General features: G+C 55.8%; 1 protein-coding gene across 1 annotated transcript in view; it reads right to left on the bottom strand.

Moving 5' to 3' along the window:
* The window catches only part of TRIM67 (tripartite motif containing 67), a 27,536-nt gene extending 12,878 nt beyond the window's left edge, over positions 1-14,658 (bottom strand). The window contains exons 1-2 of the mRNA XM_039850344.1: positions 13,609-14,658; positions 25-120 (exon numbers count right to left, since the gene is read on the bottom strand). Of these exons, the coding sequence (XP_039706278.1) occupies positions 25-120; positions 13,609-14,658 (1,146 nt within the window). The remainder of the gene's footprint in view (positions 1-24; positions 121-13,608) is intronic.
* Positions 14,659-22,323: the final 7,665 nt, after the last annotated feature.

The raw sequence follows: 22,323 nt of genomic DNA, 5'->3' as shown, positions 1-22,323 counted from the left end.
CCCCCAGCCCCGGCACCTGCTCACCTGCACCTGCTGCAGAATGTTCTTCAGCTGGACCAGGAACTCTTTGGCTTCTTTCGCCTTGTCGGACACTCCGTTTAAGGCCTGAGACAGCTGGGCCTAGAACACGTCGCGGGTCGACAAGGGAACAAGGCGTTACCGGCCCGCGGTGTGCGCTGCGTCACGGAGACCCGCGTTTGGGGGGGGGCGCGACCCTGCCTGGGCGCTGTCCTCACCACAGGGACCGTGGTGGACGGTGACGCCTGCAGAGGCTAATCCCGGCAGCACTGGCCGTGCTGGTTGGCCGCGCTCTGCCGCCCAGACAGGGACCCACCGAGCGCTGGGCCAACCGGTCCAGGCCCCCAGGCGGCTGCTGCTGTTCCTGGGACCCGAGCCAGGGGGCGCAGTGGAGCCACCGGCTGGCGTGGCTCTCTCCTCCCACAGCTGAGCCCCCATCCGACGCGGACGCACAGACAGCCGGGGTCCCAGGCCAGCTCCCCACCCCCCCACAGTCGCCTTGTGGCCTGAGGGGTGGGTGGAAAGGAGGCCAGCGGCCTTGTCCAGAAGGGGGACAGGCTGTTGGTGGCCACCTCGTTAGCTCCAGGGACTCCCCGCCCCGCACAGAGGGTGCAGACAAGGCTCTGGGACCCAAAGGTGGCACGGTGAGCCGGGGCCAAATCTATGGCTTTTAGTATCATGTTTCTTTTTAACCAAACGCACGCACCATCGAATTTGCCCCCCGACCTGGCCGTGGAGTAGACCATAACCGGGCTTTTAACGTGTAAAAAGCTGAGGGAGTGACACGGGCAGGAAGGGGGGGGGGCGGCCAGACCCACCCGTCCTGCGGCCTCTGCTCCGGCGTCACCGTGTCCACGGGGCCTTTCCCGCGCCCCGCCGGACCCTCTTCGGAATGCCCCTTGCCACCCCACGCAGGTTGCTTCACCGTCCGCTCCCCGCCCCAGGGACCCGGGCAGCCCCTGGTGGAGGGGACTTTGTCTTCTCTTTGCACTCCTGGCCCTCGGCGCTGGCGTAAAGCAGGGCTCAAAAGATGCTCTCTGGATGACTGCAAAGCAGAGCGAGCGGCTGACCTGGGGCGCGTGCTGAGGCGGGACAGGTCCGGTCCCCGTCACCACGGCCAGCAGCCTTCGCCGGCGAGGAGCCCCGAGAGGCCACGTAAGTGAGGTCCCTCGGCCTCCTCCGGCCCGGCCCGGCCCAGCCCGGCCCAGGCCTGCTGACCTGCTTCCAGGACAGAGCCGTCTGGAAGGCGGTTGGTGGCCTCTCGGCTGGAAGGGACAGCCTCGCGGCTCGGGAGACTGTGTTCTGTTTTGCCGCCCATTCTGGATGGCCTTGCCACACACTGCGATGCGTGGGCCTTGAGCTCCAGCGGTCAGGTTCCCGCTCTGTGTCTCGGGAAAATACTCTCCCTCATGTCCTGGGGTGTCCTCTCCCGTGAGACGGGAACGTGGGAACGACAGACAGGTCCTACCTCGTGTGAGTTCTCACTCATGTGCTTAATAGTGCAAGGCAGGCACCCCGAAATCCTCTTGTCGTTCCGTCTGGGTCTGCCACATGTGACTTGGTCCTTGTCCTCCGACACCGGGATCACTTGACAGATGTGCACAAGGTTAGACACCAAGGGCCCAGACGTGGCTCAGTCTAACTCTCCTTCTACACACAGAGGAGACACGTACCAGTGCGTCCCTGTAAACGCCGTGACGTGCGCAGGTGTGGGTACCATCTGACACACGGCAGACGCTCGTTAGACGCTTCCGTGAAATCACCCGGGACCACGTAGCGAGGCGTCGTTTTTTTAAAATTATTTTTATTTTTCAATTACAGGTGACATACGGTATTATATTACTTTCAGGTGTACCAATTAGTGATTAGATAGTTATGTAACATCCCGTGACTGTTTCGTAACTACCAGTTTGTGCTTCTTAATCCCTTCCCCTGTTCACCCATCCAGGAACCCTCAAAATGTTCTGCGTATCCATGAGTTTCTGTTTCGTTTGCTTATTTTGTTCTTTAGGTTCCATGGGTAAGTGAAAGCACATGGCATTTGTCTTTCTCTGTCTGACTCACTCCACTCAGCACAACACCCTCTAGGTCCATCCCTGCTGTTGCAAACAGCAAGATTCAATTCCTTTTCACGGCCGAGTAATATTCCACTATGTACACGCACCAGCTCTTCTTCATCTATCATTCACCGATGGACACCCAGGTGGCCTCCAGATCTCGGCTACTGTAAACAGTGCCGCAGTGAACATGCGGATCACAGGTCCCTTCGAAGTCGTGTTGGGCTCTTCAGATGAATTCCCGGGAGTGGGGCCGTGGGTCCTTCTTCGTCTCCTGTAACGGTTTAAAGTCTATTCTGTCTGGTCTGAGTGTCGCCACCCCAGCCTTTCCGTTTGTTTCCATTTTCATGAAACGTCTTTTCCATCCCTTTGCTTTCAGTCTGTGTGTGTCTTCAGATCTGAAGTGAGTCTCTCGTAGGCACCACAAAGAAGGGTCTTGTTTTCTTACCCATTCAGCCACCCATCTTGCGATTGCAGTATTTAATTAATTTATATTCAAAGTAATCGTTGATAAATATGTAATATTGCCATTTGACTATTCATATTTTTGATCTGTTTTTTTCTTCTTCTGAATGAAGTCCCTCCAACATTTCCTTTAACATTGGCTCGGCGGTGATGAGCTCCTCCAGCTTGTTCTTGTCTGGGAAGCTCTTTATCTGTCCTTCGATTCTAAATGATGGCTTTGCTGGGTGGAGTCATCTTGGTTGTAGGTCTTTGCTTTTCATCACTTGGAATATTTCGTGCCAGTCCCTTCCGGCCTGCAAAGTTTCCGTTGAGAAACCAGCTGACGGTCTTATGGGAGCTCCCTTGTAGGTAACTCACTGCTTATCTCTTGCTGCTTTAAAGATTCTCTCCATGTCTTTAGGCTTTGGCATTTTAGTGATGCTGTGTCTCGGTGTGGACCTCTTTGGATTTGCCTTGTTTGAGGCTCCCTACACTTCCTGGGCTTGTGTGTCTATTCCCCTCACCGGATTAGGGACATTTTCCATCATTATTTCTTCAAATAGGTTCTCAATCCCTTGGTCTCTCTCTTCTCCTTCTGGCGCCCCTATGATGTGAATGTTGTTATGCCTGGTGTTGTCCCAGAGGCCTCTTAAACTGTCCCCATTTTTTTTTTTTTTTTTTTGGATTATTTCGTTGCTGTTCTGATTGGCTGTTTTCTACCTTATCTTGTAAGTCGCTGATTCGATCCTCTGCTTCATCTAATCTGCTGTCGATTCCCTCTGAGGGAGGCTTCATTTCAGTTATTATATTCTTCATTTCCGACTGGTTCTAGTTTCTGTTTTCCGCCTCCATATTTAGGTTTCCTGTCTCCTTGCTAAAGTTCTCACTGATTTAATCTACTCCCCTGTGTTCACTGAGCACCCTTATCACCGGTGTTCTGAACACCGCGTCTGGTAGAGATGGCTTGTGTCCGTTCTGTTTGGTTCTTCGGCTGGAGCTTTTTCTGTTCTTTAATTTAGGACATATTTCTTCATTTCCCCCATTTGGCTGCCTCCCTGTGTTTCTTTCTGTGTATTAGATAGGGCCGTTATGTCTCCCAAACTTGGTAGAGTGGCCTTATGTAGTAGACGTCCTGTGGAGCCCAGTGGCATAGTCTCTCTGGTCATCTGAGCCGGACACTCCAGATGTGTCCCTTGTGTGGGTTGTGTGTGCCCTCCTGTTGTAGTGAAGCCTTGGTTATTGTTTGCACATCAATGGGAGGAGTCGAACCTTGGGCTGATTGGCTGTGAGGACTGGCCAGTGAGGGGTCAATTTTACGAGCAGGATTCACTCTAGCAGGGCTCTGGGGCCTGCCCAGTCTACCCTGTGAGTATGTCTTCCTCAAATGTGGCTCCAGGTTGTGCTCCGGCTCAGATGGAAGCCGGCCACCAAAATGTTGGCCCCAGGCCTCCTGCAGGCCAGTTTCAGCTGCAGCCTGTGCTCTGTCTGCGGTCACCTGGCAAGAGCTACAAAGTGATCTGCAGATGGTTGCCACTTGAGCTGAGCTTGGAGGCACCTGAGAGAGACCGAGCTGTAAACTGAGGCTGGCTGCCGGTAGCGCTGGGCTTGGGGTTGCTCAGCGAGAGCTGCAGAGCACGCAGAGGCCAGATGCTGCTTGTTTGGGGTTGTGAACCTTTGAGAGCTTTTAGGAAAGTCCACAGCCTGAGCCAGGACAGACCATTTGTATGGAAAAGCCACTGGAAACAGCTTGGGTGGGCCCACACGTTGGGAGAAGCGGGGTCTTGAGGATTCACCAGGGTGAGGCAAACCTGTCAGCCAGGTGATGGGGACTCGGATATGACGCCTCTTGCGTCTGCATGCCGGGAGGGGAGGGCTCAACACAGGAACCAGCACTCTGCCAGCACTCTGCCTGGGAGGAAGCCGCCCCTCCAGCCCTCACCCTGAGGCCAGACAACTCAGTTCCTCCCCGTGTGGACCTGGTGCCTTCGAGCTGTGTCTCCAGTGCTGGATCTCAGAGTAAGTGAGTCCATCAGCGGTAAGTCAATGCACGGGTCATTTAAGAGGACTCCTGGGATGCCAGCTGCCTTCCATGTCACTTAGTCATCATCCCTGCTAGTTTTCACAGCCAGAAGTTATGGGGACTTCTCTTTGTGGCATGGAGCCCTGGGCTGGGGATCCCAGTGTGGGACCGGGACCCTTCACTCCTCTGGGGGGACCTCCAGAGCTGAGACATCCCTCCCAATGCTCAACTGCCACACGTGGGTATGGGTCCTGGTGGTTTGCGTCTCTGCCCCTCCTACTAGTCTCGAGGTGACCTCTTCTGTGAGTCTCCAGTTGTAGGACTTCTGTTCAGCCAGACTACAGGCGGTTCTCAGTGATGGTTGTTCTGTAGTTTAGTTGTGATTTCGATGTGGTCGTGGGAGGAGGTGAGCCCAGCTCTGCCTGCTCTGCCATCTTGACTAGCAGTCTTGAGGCCCAGAAATGACGTGTCCTCTAAGGAAACAGTATCCGTAGGGTTGAGGGGGCTGGAGGGATAATCCCAGGTGATTCTGATGTCTAACTATTTGAATGCAGCTAACGCCATCTACTAAAATCTGGGGAACATTTTCCACATGAGCCAGCAAATCCTTCCCTTCAGCACTGTAGACCCCACTGCTAAACGAGAGAAGGCGAGGCCGCCAAAGAACCCTCAGCCCCCGTCAACTGGACTGTATGGTGGGGTTTGGGGTTCGATGCTGCCCACATACATTGGTGGGGGCGATGTCCTATTACGTGATGAAGCACACTGTGTAAAGTTCACTCCAGAGAACTGGATCCTGCATAGCCCATGACCTCCTGGTCATGGTGAAACACAGCTCTGACCACACCTCCCCACTGACCAGTGTGCACTGTGCCCCACTGAATCGAGGTCCAGTCCCTTAGCTCGGTGTCCACGACCCTCTCCAGCCTTACCTCCCAGGGCGGTCCATGTGGTTTCCACCCTTTGGTCAAGCCGGGCTTGGCCATCTGGCTTTATTCCTCCTTGCCTTGGCCACTGCCGTCTCCCCGGACACGTACGCCCTCAAGCTCCTGCTCTGGCTGTTGCCCGTGGTTACCCAATCCCTCTGCAAAGACCTTTCCAAATACTACGTCCTCCTGAAGCTTCACTGCCCGCCTCAAATGGAGCGTGCGCCTTGAACTCCTTCCAGGATGTATGTCAATGTCTTTGAGGCAGGTGTCCTGGCGGAGGCGCCTCAGCTGTCCATCCAGGTGCCTGACCCCGGGCCCCAGTGCCTGCCAGCTTGTCTTATACATTTCTATGGCCAGTGGTGCCTGATGTGCGGAAACGCTCCAGTAATATCCGCATCAGTGAACTGATTTCGTCCTGGATGTTGTCTGTAGCTTTCCTGAGTGAGGACCAGAAGCAGAGACCAACCTTTACTCTCTCTCTGCGTGTGACACGCACTACGATAGCAGAGCGGTTTTGCTGCTGCACGTTGGGTAACTTACTGCAAAACAGGATTCTGTGGATCCCATTTGTCACTGGCCACGTAGAGATATTACGAAGAGAACGCGCTGGTACGGGATGCTAAGTATCTCAAATGATCACCGTTAAACGTGCTCGGGACGTGCCGGGGTCCTGTCTATCATTGCTTGCAGAACGAATGGATTTTAAGCAAAGTGAAACTATCTAAGAAACGGTTTAGGATAGAAAAACGTTCAGAGGAGACCCAAGTAATCAGAAAGACAGTCCACGGCCACCCGTGGACCACACGCCCCTGTCCACTTGTACGCGCGAGAGGACTCACCTCCCTACAGTGCAGGGGAGCACAGAAAAAAAGCCCCAATTTTTACAAAGTCCAGTTAAAATCTATGGGTCTAGTAGAAGATGCTGACAGGTTTAAACAGCCCTCCCATGGCCTTCTGCAACAGAAGGAAAAGCTAGAAATATTCTGACCGACACCCAGGTGAGTCTCGGAGCGAAGGCGAGACAGTGGGGCGGGACCGTGTGGCCATGTGCCATGCATGAGCCGGTCGTGCTGCTGCGACCTACACCCTCACAGCCCGGAAGCTTCCAGCAACAAAGACCTACTCCGCGCTCCATCGAATGCCCATCACAGGTTGCCCACAGCTCATTCCGGGGCCCAAGATGAAGGAGCATCCCTCACGGGGGGCATTTAGCCTCACCGCAGACGAAAAGGAGCCACCACTGAAACACACCGGCCCCTCAGGCTTCTCCCAGGAGGTGGCAGCAGCCAGCCTCCACTCTCCTTGTCACATGGCCCCTCGTGAGTCACGTGGCCCAGCTCGACCTAGATGGGGCAGGAGCGAACCTCCTCCACAGGAGGGCAGGGGACACTGCAAACAGGTAACAGCCCAGCGAGGCGGTCCCCGAGCCAGGCGGCTCAGGCTTCCTCACTAGCCACACGTCCCCCGCAAGCTCTCGTCCTCCTGTGGCGTCTGTATGTTGGGGTCGTAGTGCCTCCTGCCTAACTGACGACTCAAATTAAATACATTGCGCCATGTGACTTCTCGTCGTTTCTCTGGGTCGTCCAACCCCTCCGTCCCTCACTGCCTTCTCCCTCCCGCCGTCATGTTGCCAGCCTCAAAGCTGCAGAGCTGACAGGAGCCCCCAGCACGTGCTTGAGAGCAGGGGCAGGGAAGGAAGACGGGCCCCCTGGGGAAATGCAGCCATTCAGAACCGCTTCTCAGGGGACGAGGGCGGTAGATGGGGGCAGAGAGGGTCAAATATAGGGTGACGGAAGGAAATTTAACTCCGGGTGGTGAACACACAATGCCGTATGCATATGACGTATTATTGAACTATACATTTGAAACTCACATAATTCTATTAACCGATGTCACTCCAATAAATTCAATTTAAAAAATCGCTTCTTAAAGACAAGATCCTGGCTTCACGTATGCAAGGAGACAGAAGGTGGAACCCGATCTGAGGTTCAGAATCGGTAGCATAATCACACCCATCACTATGCACCCACGTTTGGCTCTAAGCATTTTCGTGGCCAAAGGAAAGTAAAACCTCATCAGTCACACAACGATCTAAAGTGTCCGTTCGATTAAAAAGAGAAACGTTCCCAAAGTATATTAGATAAAAACGAAAAACATCAAAGTATTAAAAATATGGACTTTAGTTAATAAAAAGAAAGAAAAGGAAAAGTTTGCCCCTCAGAAGTTGGCTCGAAGGAGGGACTTGACGGCCACCACGGGAAAGTACCAAGTGCCACCGGGGCCCTTCCCCTCTCCAGACAAAACCTTAAGCCACCGGGGACACACAACAAATCCGGTCCCTCTCCCCGACGACCCCAGGCAAGGTGAAGCCACATGTGGCTTCTTCCCGTGCTGGGGAGCAGCAGGGCGGTGGGGACGACGCGGAGGGCCGCTGGAAAAGGGCCAACGGGTGGACTTGACACAGCCCAGGAAAGAATCGGTGAACTCGAAGAGGGTCGGTAGAAATGACCGAAACTGCAGTACGAGAGACAAAGAGAATAATTGTGAACAAAGAACAGAGTGCCCAACAGCTGTGGGACGATATCCGATGTGGACAGCAAAGGGGTTCTGTGATAAACCCGCGAGTCCAGTGACAGAAGGCGTCCTCTCCGGGTCACCGGGTCACGAGCTCCTGACCGGCACGGCACGCACATAGCAGCCCCGCGGACACCGGGCACTTCCGTGCGTGCAGATCAACGGAAGAACGAGCGAAAATACAGATCGTGCGTGAGCAGAGCTGTGGCGGGTCAAGGCCTCGCCGAGTCCCAAGGTCCTAGCGTAGCGGTCAGCGCATTTTCTTCTGTAAAGAACCAGCCAGTAAGTGTCTACGGCCCTGCAGGCCCCAGATCTCACCGGCTGCTACTCAGCTCTTCCAAAGGCAACTCGCCCACAGCAGCCACGGGCGACACGTACGCAAACAAGCGTGGCTGTGTCCCAGTAAAGCTCTCTTTACGGGGCCAGGGGTGGCCCGCAGTCCCTCGGTCTTCTCCCTAGTCTGTCTCAGAGATGAGACCGGCCTCCTGTGGGACACTCCGTGCCGCTGGCCTCCACGGGTGAGGTCCCAGGGCCGCGGGTCTGCTCACATAAAGGGCCCGCCACCACGGGCCGGGAGTGGAATGTGCCCGCCGCAGAGGGCCACCGCAACAGCGAGGGGGCGTCGCCCCTTCGCGACCTTCAGAGCCCGCCTTGGTTCCAAACCCGGCGCCGTTATAAACAGTCTTCAGGAAGAAGACAAAAGCACAACGTCAAAAGGTTCAACTTCCGGGGCTCCCCACAGGCCTCAAAAGCAGAGGGGCCCCTGGCTCATAGCTGGGCACATCACACCAATTGTTGACGGAAGGCAGATCCCTAGTAGTTAAAAATATAACATCTAGATACTTGTGATCATCTTTTGAAACATAGTTCTAACTACTATAATGAAAACAGCAAACTAATTGCTACAAATAGGACAATCCACCTATTTGCCTCATATGGTCCCCGTCTACGCGAGTTTATTATTTACATAATTTTCTGTTGGGAGAAAAGATAGGTATAAACTTCATGGAGGCATCGGCAACGTTAATCAGATGGAGGAAAGCCGGGCAACCTTTGATGAAGCAACTTCATCTTTGAAAATTTAATGTAAGGAAACAATTAAGAGTATACGCATAGATTTCACTAGAAAAAATGTTTATAACAGAAAAAGACTGAAAACAACCTAAAGTCTAGCAGAAGGGTACGAGCAAATAAAATAATAAATCCTTAGACGGAATGGCATGCAGCCATCAACAGTGAGGTTCATCAACTGACAGGAGAGATATTTATATTGTATTATTAGAGAAAAAAGGTCAGCTACGAAATAAACGTATAATAGGATTCCAGAGGAAAAACACTCTAACGTGTTATAAATGTTTTTCCCTGCGAACTGGAATTTGGGATGATATTTAGTGCCAACATTTCTACGTGAGTCGACCTGGTTCTTAATAACGACCATGGCGTCATAAAGCGCCAGAACTATCCAAACAGGCATCCTCGTGACCACAGCTCAGCTGTGACTACGTGTTCGGCCTTTGTCATATCTCTTTCGGTGGAGGAAGTCTTGTGTCAGAGGCTTTATAGGCCAAACACGTGAGAGGCAGGACCGGGGGCCCGGCCAGCCCCTCAGCTTGGGCAATGGCCTACAGTCCCATTTCCCTGGGGACTTCAGGGCCTCGCTGCCCCCTCTGCTGTGAAGCACAGACCCGTTGATAACGTGGTTCTGGCTACGGTGAGACCTTGGGGTCATACACTCCCGTCTTTCAAGGCTCAGACTCCCGAAGAAGGGCTTAGTCAGCATTCCACGCCTCAGTTTTGGAATCGACTTCTGCCCGTTTTCATTCAGGGTCGACTCTGTCTCCAGCAGGACCTTGTGGACATTCTGTGACATGTCACAGTAGGGGAGAGGGATGCCCCACAGCGGCCCTTTGCCTCTGGTTTCGGGAAAATTAGAATTCCATAAGCAAGAGGCAGAAAGAGAAATGGTCTCGCCGAAAGCGACCTCCTTGTCCCATCCTTGTTAGCTTATAATTTCTTCACGCCTAAAGTTCTTTCAAACGATTGTCCTCTCCCAGGAGAACCGACCAAAAATGTGTTTCGCCAAGGCCTAAAGTTTTTACGCTGCTTAAAAAAGGTGATAATCAACCCTGTTTTAAAATAGGTTTCAGTGTCACCTAGGTGTCTCGTTGCCTAAGAATCACTAATCAGAGGCGAGCTGCCAGCGGCCGGAGGGGGACGTGAAGCGAGGCTCGGACGACGGCTTCCCGGTCACAGGGCCGCCGGGGAGCTGCGCCCGTCCCGTTCTGGGACTGCCCATGCAGCGGGCTTCATCATGGCTTCTGGGGCTTTTACACGGTGATGACAACGACCGAAATCCAGTGCCGTTAAGTTTTCCCGGAGAACTAAACCACCACGTCGGGAGTGTGCGATCGAGGGTTCTAGGTCACCCGCTCACAGCTCACGACGGCGACCTAGACACCTGCCCGCAGAGTGACACCGACCCCCACACTCGGCATCTTTCCTGCGCCCTCCAGCCCTGGGTTCAGACGCTCACAACACACACTCCGTCATCTCCGTCTCTAGAAAAACAGCACGTTCTTGAAAACGGGTTTTCAAAAAGTACCGCCTTCTGGATTTCACAGCGTGTCTCGGCTCCCTGAAGCTCTGGCACAAGATGTAAAGCTGCGACACGGTGTCCTGCATGCCGCCGCCCGCCTCATCCGCGGGGACACGTCCCAAGACCCCCGGCGGATGACTGGAACCACCGCCACTGCCAAACCCCCTACGGACTTCTTCCCACACAGACACACCTGTGATAGAGTTTAATTTATAAGCTGGGTGCGGCACGAGATTAGTAGCAAACGACTTTACCTGACCCAAACATTGCGATACCATGACAGTAGATGTGACAAACTAGACGGCCAGGGAGCCTGCACGGCACATAGACACCAGACCAAGGGAGGACCCTCGCCCTGGGCAGACCGGAGCGGGACTGCGACACGTCTTCACACGATGCAGGATGGTGAGGAACTTCAAACCTACGAATCGCTTATTTCTGGGATTTTCCACTTCGAATTTTCTGACCGTGGTTGACTGTGGGCAACTGAAACCGGGTACGAGCGGGGACCATGTTTCCCAGTTGCTTGAGGACAGAAATTTTATAAAACAGCTGTTGACACCAAGCCAAGGACGACCGATGAATTTCCCTGCACGATCTTGTCCTCAAAATCATACTCATTATCCAACTTGTTATCGAAAACTCGTTATCCTGTTAAAGGCTTCATCTCTCTCAAGTTTGCAAACTCAACCATTTCGGTTCCCATGCTTCACTAAGTCTAAACATTTAGGTGACAATATCCAGAATCCGTCCCAGCCCCCTACGCTGTGGAAATTTAGCATCTCATGAAATCTGAGTGTGAACCTATATTTCTTGTTTGTTTGTGGTTTTTTTTTGTAATTGATCACAGCCTCTTTGCAAGAGATTTCTTTATTTGGAAGATGTCTTTTCACTTGAAAGATGAATTAGCAAGGCAGCTTACAAGTTCTGTGAAGCAGTTGCAACACAATGTCACGTGAGAGACAACCGACTCGAGGTAGACACCCCCATTTCGTCGAGGCTGTTTTCGAGCTCGACAGAAAACAATACCATGAGTTGCCAGCTCGTGCTTTCGCCAGGTACCCAGCCCACTGAGGTCAAATAAGCACTCTCTGCTGCTGCCCTCCAGCTCTCTGCAGGTCTGGTGGTTTTAAGTATAAAAACTCTAAAAATAATAACATGTATCGGTTACCGTGGGTCAGGTGCTGTGCTAGAGACTAAACACGCACTATTATACTTACTCCTCGCAACTGTTATCTGGGCTAAATATTATCCAGAGGGTCTGTAACTGTGCCCAAAGCTTACAGCGAGTGAATTGCACGCACCGAGATTTGGATGCAGGTCTGAGCCATTGCACGGAGCATTTCTCAGCAGAGGCACCGTCGGCACTTGGGCCTGGATGACTGTTTTCGGGGCTTCCCTGTGCACGGAGAGGTGTTTAGCAGCCTCTTTGGCCTCTACTCACTAGATACCAGTAGTACCCCCTAGATGTGACAACCCGAAGTGTTTCCAGATATTGCTGAATGCCCCGGGAGTGAAATTGTCCCCAGATGAGACCGCTGCTCAAAGATGAGGGGTTGGGTACCAGCTTGCCTTGCTTCACCTGCCATGTGAATTTCCACCCCGATTGGATTTCTAAAGCGTTTCTCGTTTGTGTCCTTTCTTAATCTGTGGTTTGAAAATATTACATTATATAATAACATGCGCGTTGTTGCAAATGAAAATACACAGTAACTGTATATAATGAATCTATCATAGGCTTAGTTGTCCCTTCCCGTCCTCTCCTCGCTGCTCCCCGAAGGAGCTGTCCGTTTCCGGTGGGGTAATGTGAGACCAGAGCACCTCGCTTTATTGAGACCAGAGCACCTCGCTTTATTTTCCCGTGTTTTTCCTTCGCAGTCAGAGCACTTAGTTCCTATTGGGCTCGTTGGAGACCTGCCTCTTCTATGTGTGAGAAGTTTACTGGAAGACGGTACTGAGTGATGAACGTCCAAATTTGCAGATGCTGTTGGGGACCTTGAGCAAAGGACTCTGTGTCGGGCCTGACTCAGTGACCCAGGCGCCAGTGAAGTCCAGCTGCTCAGCTGGGCCTTTGGAAGGGCGATTATGGACAATATTTGTCAGAAGAGCTGACCCCCCTCTTGCCTTAGGTTCATGGGATGGGCGCGACCTACTTGGCAGCAGGAGTTGGAGGAGTGGCCCGCAGAGACTGTTCGTCCCCCCCGTGGGAGGTGGCACCCCCAGGCAAGTCCCGGGGACGAAAGCTTGGGCAACCTGCAGATGAACGTGTGCCTGGCAGTCTTACCGAGGGCTTATTCTGCGACCGCACCCCACTGCCGCTGCCACTATGGCAGAGTCCCAGGAAGAGACCGTCTCTGGGGAAACGCTCCCATTCGAAGGGCACGCGTCCAGATTCTCAAAACGGGGGTGGGGCTGGGGGGCACGAGGAATTACATCCTCCCTCTAGGCTGGGAGGTATTCTGGGGGGAAGAAAGTGCTGGAGACGGGAGACACTCAAAAAGAGGGGAAACACCACTCCGGGAGCTGTGGGGCTTCTGCTGTCAAGGAAGTGGTGTGTCCCCGCCCGAGGCGGGGATGGAGGCCCTCCTGCCCTCAGGTGAGATGAGCCGCGGACGGCATCCTGCTTCCTGCAGGTGGGGGGTAACGCGGCTGAGGGCCGGAGGGACCAAGGACCTGACTCATTAGCCAGCGGAGGAAGGAAAGAGCCCTGCTTCTGCACTCTGGGTTCCCGGGGGGGCGTGGACTCAAAACCTCAGGGTCCAGGGGACCTAGCGACACTCGCACCTCCATCTCCAGCACCCAGCTCAGAGTACCCCGGGTTCATGAGAGGCTTTTGTCAAATGCCCATGAGGGAATGAGCGAATGGATGAGCCAAGGAACGCAGGAAGGAACTCCCGCCTGACCCCTCCGGGGAAGCGCCCGGGAAGCCGCCCCGCAGCCCGCACCCCGCTCCTGCCCGCGCGCGCTCACCTTGTGCTGTTTCCACACGGCGCCCAGCGGCTTCACCTCGTGCTTGCTGTGCAGCCCCTCCTCCAGGCACAGGTAGCACACCGGCGCCCGGCAGCTCGCGCAGTACATGCTGTAGTTCTCCGTTTCGTGTTCGGGGCAAGTCGGGAACTTGCGGGCCGCGCTGCCACCCGCGGCTCCGGCCCCCGCGCCCCCGGGACTCTTGCAGCCGCCGCCGCCGCTGGGGGCGCCCTGGGCCGCGCCGGGCGACGCAGAGGTGGCCTCTGCGGGCGCCGGTGGCGGCGGCGGCTGCACCAGGCGATGCTTCGCGAAGGGTCCTCGGGATGGATGGCACTTGAGCTGGCAGGCAGCGCAGTAGAGCACGTCGCACTGTTCGCAGAGCGTGGCGGCCGGCTCCGGAGGGGTGCGGTCGCACAGCTGGCAGATCGCCACGGCAGGGGCTGCGGACGCCCCCTGCACCGCCGCGCGGCCCTGCTGGTACCGCTGCACGATGGCCTCGAGCAGGCGGTTGCGCTGGAAACCGCGCAGGCCGCGCTGGTCCAGGGAGGCGCTGCGGTGGCACTGGGGACACGTGATGGAGCTGGACGACGAGGACAGCGAAGAGCAGGCGGCGCCCCGGGCCGCGGCGGCCGAGGAGCCGGGCGGCGCGGGCACCATGGGCAGCACGCGAACCCCGTTCGGAGACTTGAGGCTGGGGGTGTAGGAGCCATAGCCGCTGTCTGTCTCGCTGTACAAGCTCAGCTTGTCCGCGTGGTCCCCGCCACTTCCCGCTCCAGCGCTGGCGCCGCCGGCTGCGCCCCCGGCCCCGCTGCCGCAGGCCGGGCCAGCCGCCGCTTCGTGGTCCGGAGCGGGCGCGGCGGCGGCGGCGGCGGAGCCCGCGGGCAGCCCCGCGCCCCGCGAGTGCAGCAGCGGCGGCGGCAGGCGCGGCTCGCCGTCCGGCGTCTGCACCGCGATGGTGCGAGCGCAGGGCAGGCAGACATTGTGCGAGCAGGGCAAGATGACGGGCTCCCGGAACAGCGCGCCACACACGGGGCACTTCAGCTCCTCCTCCATCGCCGCGTGCGCCGGCGGGCGGCTCAGGCCGCGGGGCGGAACGGCCCGAGCTCCGGGAACGGGCGGAGGGCAGCGGGCGTGGGCAGCGCCGCTGAGGCTGGCGGCAGGCGCATCACCCAGGCACCGCCGCTGCACAGCCGGGGACACGCCCCTCTCTCTGTCCTGGGGCCACCGCCCTAAGACGATTGGGGGCAACAGAAGGGAGGGGTCCTCACCTCCTGCCCGCGAGGCTCCTGCGCCAGCGGCTTCGACCCGCGGCCAGAGTCCGGAGCCGGCCTGCTGCCCTCGCGGGGGTCTGCGGGGCGCTCCGGGTGATGAATCAGCACTAGCGCCGCCGGCGGCTGCGGCGCGCGCGTCCTCTCCACATCTGGACCAGCGACCAAGCTGCCGCTGGCTGGCTCTCCTGCTTCAACCTCTGGGCTCCAGCGAGGCGCTGCCCAGGGTCCCCCTTGTGCGTCCGCCCCGCCCCCAATCGGGCGGCCTGCAGGTGACAGGGCGGGCGAGCCGGGCGCTGGGGCGAGGGGCTGGGTTCAGCACCACGAGGCGGCGGACAGCGCCCTGCGCGCGGACCGAAGCCGGCGCCGCCACCTGCCAGGTCGCTGTGCGGCGACCCTCCCGGCTGGGCCCCGCTGGCTCCGAGACCTTCGCTCGCCTCCCTAACCCGCGGCTGCTGCTGTGGGCCGAACGCGCCCGGGCTTCCTCCCAGCGGCCAGGATGGACCCGCTTCTCCGGTTCGCTGCCGCTGCCGCTGCCGCTGCTGCTCCTGCGGCGCCTCTGACCTTGGCCGAGCGACGCTGCAGCCGGCGGGCGGAGGGCGAGCGCCGGGCTGGCTGGGGATCCCCTCCCCGCCTCCCTCCCGCCGCGGCCGCCTCCGCCCCGCGTGGCCGCGAGGAGTTGTAATTTCCAGAGCGGAGAGAGGGGCGGGGCCGCGGGGAGCCGTCAGCTCAGCAAATAAGGGCTCGCGTCCTGCTGCTGGGGGAGTCAGGAGCGATTTTAAGGGTTTCGCAGAGAGGACTCTGTTCCTAACAATACGTTATTGGCTTGGAGATCGCGTCTCCGATGAGCGCGACGCCCTGCCCCGCCCCTCCCCCGCCATCGGCTCCCCGGCCCGCTCCCGCGCCCCCCCCCACCGCCATCAAAGGGGGGAAAGCGGGCACCCGGAGAGCCAGCTGTTCGCAGACGGGTGAGGAGCAGGGTTTGACGGTGGCCTCCCAAGCCAGGGGTGGAGCGGAAAAACGCAAGTCACAAAATGTCGGACACCCGAAGTCGAAGGGTGAGGTGCTATCATCGATTCGACCGCAAGCCATTTTGTCTCTTCCTCCCCAGAAGTGCCCACCCGCGGTCGGTGTCGGTCGTCTGTACAGCCCGAGTGACGACACGGGATGGCACTGAAACGCTGAAACGCGGCCACGCGCCCCCCCGGGCCCCGTGCCTCTCGGAACCGCGCTCCCGGGCCGGGCCGGCCCTGCAGCGGACCCGCAGGACGCCGGCGAGAGGGGGTTAGGGGTAGATTATGAATGGGAGAAGCCCCGCTGCGCACCGCCCGCCCGCACGCGGCCCGCCACCGCGAGAAGGACGGTGTGAGGCGGGGGCGCGGCGGGGGGCGGGGGTGGGGGGGCTGGGGGCGGGAGGGGGGAGCTCGGGGCTCCCAGCGCAGCCGGCTCTGCCTGCGGGGCTTCAGGCAGCTACAGTGCACACGCACATTAGGAAACCATTTGCTGAAAAGCAGGATGAATATCGAAGTCACGCCTCCCCTGCGCTCCCGCTCTCTGTTCCTCCAGACAAAGACGGGACCCGCGGCGCTGCGCGGGGCCAGCTCAGCGTCTGCCCGCCGCGGGGGGACGGAGCGGCGACGGCGACGGGTCCCAACCGGCGGAGAAAGCTGCAGCCGTGGTTGAGGCTCGGTGCCCAGGGGGACGGGGACCGCCCGCAGGGAGACCCTGGGGGAGGGGCGTGGCGACGCTCTGCTGGTGGTACCAGGGCGGGGTAGGAACCTCCAGCCACCCCAGGGGCGAGCTTCCGCTTTCCCAGTCCCCATCCTGCATCTGTCAAAGGAGCATCATCATAATACTGCGAGCAGTGAATGAAGTCAACGCAGATGGCATAACCTACTTCCTGGCGCTGCCCATGGCGCTGCCCATGACGAGCAGTTTGTCTTGAGGTGGGAGAGCAGACCAGCCAGTGCCACAGAGAGCGCAGGGCCGAGAGGCCTGACTGCTTCCCCGCACCTGCAGAGAGCTTAGAGCCATCTCGCCAGGCGTCGGTATCTCCAGGTGGCAGATGGTGACAACCTTGTCCCAGTCTGCCTTCTATAGATAAAGCCACCATGAGCTGGACCCTGCCTGTATCGCTGCAATAAACGGTCAGGAAAGTTGCCAGGGTCCTATCAGAGATGCTGGGTGAGGGGCTGAACGCGCTGAAAGATGCATTTCTCGTGATTCTGACGGTGTCGTCACTCATTGCAGCTGGGCCCAGCGTCCTGGTGTCTACAAGAAGATAATCTCTGACCGCTCTGCCGTGAACGGGCCTGCCCAGCCTGGTCACCTGCCTGAGACCCGCTCTGCCCCGTCGTTTTCAGACCGAGGTACACTGCTTGGGGGTGAGGACACTTCCAAGATGAGTGAATCTTTCCAGGTACAGCGACTCCGTCACTGGGGCTGTGCACGATCCCGTCTCCCATGGGGAGGCAGCACGGGACGCATCAGAATCCCACACCTTTGCATTTCTCACGTGCCCTCCATCCCCATCGCCCCAGTTCTATAGCCAAAATCAGCTTAGCTCCGTGCTGTGCCGTTGCTAATTGCTCACGTGGGCACTGGCGTCATGCAGCTGCTTTGTATGACCCGAGGTGACACAGCCGGCTCCAATACTGTGCTGTACGTAACCATAATTATGAACAATCGTCAACGTCATCTAGAAAAAGTCCTCTTGCCAGCTCACTGTGCCACGAACCCTGTGTGTACAGAAAGGTCATTTTATTTTTCTGATCCTCAGGGTTTGTTTTTTTTTTTCTATTATAAAATTTAAGGAGAAATTTCATTGAACTTGCAATTTCCTTTTAGTTCTAAAATTCTCTGTATATTAGTTTTTAAGAGTGATATATCCCACTTAATAAAAATGAGTCTCATGAAGAAATTTGACCTCAAAATTGAATGCTGTCCCTTTGTTATCAAGTCGCTAGTATATTATTAAAGGCTGGACCATGCAGAGTGAGGCAAGTAACAATATTCGCATTGTAGCACTTGCCAGGGCTACAGTCTGTGAGGGCTGCTGTAACAAACATGTAACAAACAGGTAACAGACTCGGTGGCTGAAACAGCAGACTTTGCTTCTCGCAGCTCCAGAGGCTGGCAACCCTCACGTCAAGGCACACGGACCCTGTGGCTCCCGAGGACACTCGCTGTCCTTTGTGGCTGCTGCCTTCTGTTCTATCCTTACATGAGGAGGAGAAGGGGACAGCAAGCTCTCCTGTCTCTTCTCACAAGGACACTGACCCCAAGTGAGGGCTTGTCCTCATAACCTAGCCGCCTCCCAAAGGTCCCCTCCTAATACCATCACAGTGGGGGTCCAGGTTTCAACATATGAGTTTTAGGGACACGAACATTTAGACCACAGCACCCTGTGAAATTGCATTTTCATATATAATCTCCGTGCTCCCAGCCACCCTGGGAAGGACACAGCACCACGTTCCCTCAGCGTTATGGGGTATATATTTTCACGTTTCGTTACCGAAATCAGGAAATATGCTATGATGGATACATACTTCTCTCTTCTACCGGCACCTTGAAAATTTCTTATTAAATTGATGGTGCATCTTAAATCTCTTAGAATCACGGGGATATCTTTATTATGTCCATTTTACAGACAGGGAAACTGAGAAGAGTAGACTCGAGGTCTTGCGACTTGGAATGGTTGACCCGAAACTTTGCGTTAAAGTTCAGAGCATTTTTCTTTAAGCCGCAGTGGCCGATGGGGACTTCCCTCCCAGCTTTGGGGGGACGGCAGACGGGGCCTCAGGAGTGCAGACATGCCGTGCCCTCTGCCCCCGCCCCGGGCTGAGCCCGTGCGGTTCCCTCCACCCTCCCCTGTGACGCTCACCTCAGAGTCACCTGCGTTTCTGACACATTCCTGGAAGCACCTGCGTTGCCCCTACCGTCACCTGTTTACGGAGCTCTCTCCGGACAAGAAGCTCCTCGAGGCCTGAGGTCGCGTGCATCTTGCTCCCATGTTCTGCTTCCTCGGCCACCCCCTGCCTCCAATCAGTTATCCGGCTTCGTGGGCCGATCGACCGGCTGTAGGTTCAAGAGCAGCCAGTCCCATGACCTCCCCTGACAGGCAGAGCTCTGGCGGGAACGACTTTTTTTTTCTGTAGAAGATACCAATAGATCCATGTGGGAATTTGTCCCAGGGGCCCCCTAAACTGTCCTCATTTTTTATATTCTTTTTCTCGTTGCTGTTCCAATTGAGTGTTTTCTGCTACCTCATCTTCTAAGCTGCTGATTCGATCCTCTGCTTCATCGAATCTACTGTCGATTCCCTCTAGGGTACTCATCATTTCAGTTACTGTATCTTCATTTCTGACTGGTTCTTTTTTATGTGTTCTACCTCCATTTGTATATTTCCTATCTCTTTGTTAAAGTCCTCACTGATTCCATCTGCTCTCCCTCTGAGTTCACCGAGCACCCTTGTCACCAGCGTTTGGGACTCTGCATCTGGGAGACGGCTCGTCTCCATTGTGTTTGGTTCTTTTTCTGGAGCTTTCTTCTGTTCTTTCATTTGGAACATGTTTCTTTGTCTCCCTATTTTGGCCGCCTCCCTGCGTTTCTTTCTGTGTATTAGGTGGGGCTGCTATGTCTCCCAGTCTTGGTGAAGTAGCCTTAGGTAGTAGGTGTCCTGTGGGGCCCAGTGGTGCAGACTCCCCGGTCACCTGAGCCGGGGGCCCCAGGTGTGTCCCTTGTGTGGGTGGTGTGTGCCCTCCTGTTGTCACTGAGCCTTGATTGCTGTTGGCACGTCAACGGGAGGGGTCGACCCTCGGGCTGATTGGTTATGAGGACCGGCCATGACCATAGCGGAGTTGCCGCTGTGCAGGGGCTGACCCCACGGAGCAGGGGTCACTCTAGCAGGGCTCTGGGGCCTGCCCGGTCTGCCCTGTGGGTGTGTCTTCCTCAGATGTGGCCCCAGGCTGTGCTTCAGCTTAGATGGAAGCCAACCACCAGCGTGTTGGTCCCAGGGCCTCCTGGGAGGGGGCCCACTGCAGGCCAGTTTCAGCTGCAGCCTGTGCTCTGTCTGGGGTCACCTGGCATGAGCTACAAAGTGATCTGCAGATAGCTGCCAATTGAGCTGAGCTTAGAGGCACCTGGGAGAGGCCAAGCTGTGAACCGAGGCCGGCTGCCTCTAGTGCTGGGTTTGGGGCCGCTCAGTAAGTGGTACAGGGAAAGCCGAGGCCAGATACTGCTTGTCTGGGTTTTGTGAATGTTTGAGAGATTTTAGGAAAGTCCACAGCATGAGCCAAGACAGGCTTATTGTATGGAAAAGCCACCGGAAGGGGCTTGGGTGGCCCACATGTTGGGTAGGGCAGGGTCTCAGGTAATCACCAGGGCAGAGGGAGCGGTGTCAGCCAGGTTGTTGGAGACTCGGATATGGGGCCCACCTGTGTCTGCACGCAAGGAGTGGGGAGGGCTCAGCACAGGACCCATGGCTTCTGCCGGCACTTCTGTCTGGGACGAAGCCGCCCCTCCAGCCCTCGCACTGAAGCCGGACAACTCAGTCCCTCCCCGTGTGTTCCTGGCACCTTTAGAGCTGCGTCCCCCGGGCTGGACCTCAGAGTGAGCGAGTCGTCAGCGGTGAGTTTGTGCGGGCATTTAAGAGGATGCCTGGGTCTCCAGTCACCCTTCGTGTCACTCAACCAGCGTCCCCGCTGGTTTTCACAGCCAGAGGTGGCGGGGACTTCTCTCTCCAGCACTGGAGCCCTGGGCTGGGGACCCCGGTGTGGGGCTGGGACCCCTCACTCCTCAGAGGGGACCTCCGCAGCCGAGGCCTCCCTCCTGATGTTCATCCACCATGTGTGGGCATGGGACCAGCCCGTCCCACATCTCCGCCTCTCCTACCCATCCTGTGGTGGCCTCTTCCACGTGTCGCCAGTTGTAGGCCTTCTGTTCATCCAGACTTCAGGCGACTCCCCACGATGGCCGCTCTGTGGTTTAGTCGTGATTTTGGCGCGGCGAGAGGGGGCTAGCTCTGCGTTCCCTGCTCCGCCATCCTGACCGGCCCCCTCTCCTTCTTCATTCTAACCCGCTTGTAAATCTCAGGAAGATGCCTGATATTTCATCTAAATTCAGTGTTAAGTTAAATATGTAAGTAGTTAAATATTTAATTTCTGGTTCCTCCAGTGCCGTGCCAGTTACTCCATTTTCCATGCTTCTTCGTTTAAAACAGTAGAGGCGTTTGGACACATCTGAGCAACACACTAGAAATTAAAACTCTACAGCGCACTGTCATCGGGGCAGAGACAAACACAGTGCCATGAGCTCCTTTGGGCTCCAGGATGATTTTTATGCTTATGTGTCCCCCCTCCCCCGCAAAATCCTTAAGAAGCACGATAGTGTTACCTTTCCACCTAAAAAACAGCACAAATAAGTTAAGAAATTTACTATTTCCTATTAGCATAGTAAGTGACAAGTGATACAATCAACCTGCTTTGCCCTTTGAACTCCAAGTGTGAAAAAGAATGGAATTTAAGGCTTCATCAGCTGAAAACAGGTGCCGTAATCTCAAGCATAAGAATCTCTGAAACAATTTTTTAAATGAAAGCTTGTGATATTTTTATTGTAAGTTACTTTTGTTTCTTTTTACAATGTAGGAGGATCCATTAAATTTAATAAAATCCACAGATAGGAACCCTATGGTCTAAAGTAGTTTGCATTTCACTGGAAGACAGCGTTCCATCCACCTCTATGCTCAGCCCATCGAGGCTCCTTTGTGGAAAAGTTAATGAGAACAATTATCACTAGGACACAAAGCATCCTCTCCAGGAGATGCAGNGTCATTGATTTTAATAATTTTTATTTTCAATCATTTCTCTTGATCTCGAGGTCCTCCTATTGAATCACAAAGGGGTGGTTGACATAAGAGAACCGGACAGAAAATAGAGAGTCGAGTCTTGGCTTATGACCTCCAGAGAAGGTTTTTGAACTCAGGGCAAAGACAATATTTTAAGAGCAAAAAATCTAATTTTCAAATTTCGAGTACCAAAAATTCTGAACTCTAAATAACCCGCCTCCCAACATTTTTGTCATAAATCCTAGTTTTGGAAGACTGTAAGATCAGACAGAATCGGTTCCCTGCCTCGGGAAAAATACGAAAAACAACCAAACAAAACACTCCCTGGGAGACGGAACAGAGCTGAGACATTGCGCGTCACTAGGAAGGCGGCACGGATCCCGTCCTCATGCTGGCCCCACGGGAAGGGGTGAAGCGTGACGCCCTTCATGAGGTCAGGGAACCCCAAAGGAGAGGATATCAGAGCCTTAATTTCCGGGAGCAGAATGAAAAGCCACAAGCTTCATGGAAAGCCCAGATGGGTCAAAAGGTGTCAGGGCTGACAGGTGACACGTGTGTCCAGGCAGATGGAGCGGCCGGAGCCCTCTCCACAATGCCCCAGGATGT

This window comes from Pteropus medius, unplaced genomic scaffold (genome assembly GCF_902729225.1).
Source record: "Pteropus medius unplaced genomic scaffold, Ma_sr-lr_union100, whole genome shotgun sequence".
Taxonomy (NCBI): domain Eukaryota; kingdom Metazoa; phylum Chordata; class Mammalia; order Chiroptera; family Pteropodidae; genus Pteropus; species Pteropus medius.
This window is presented reverse-complemented; position numbering and strand designations above follow the sequence as displayed.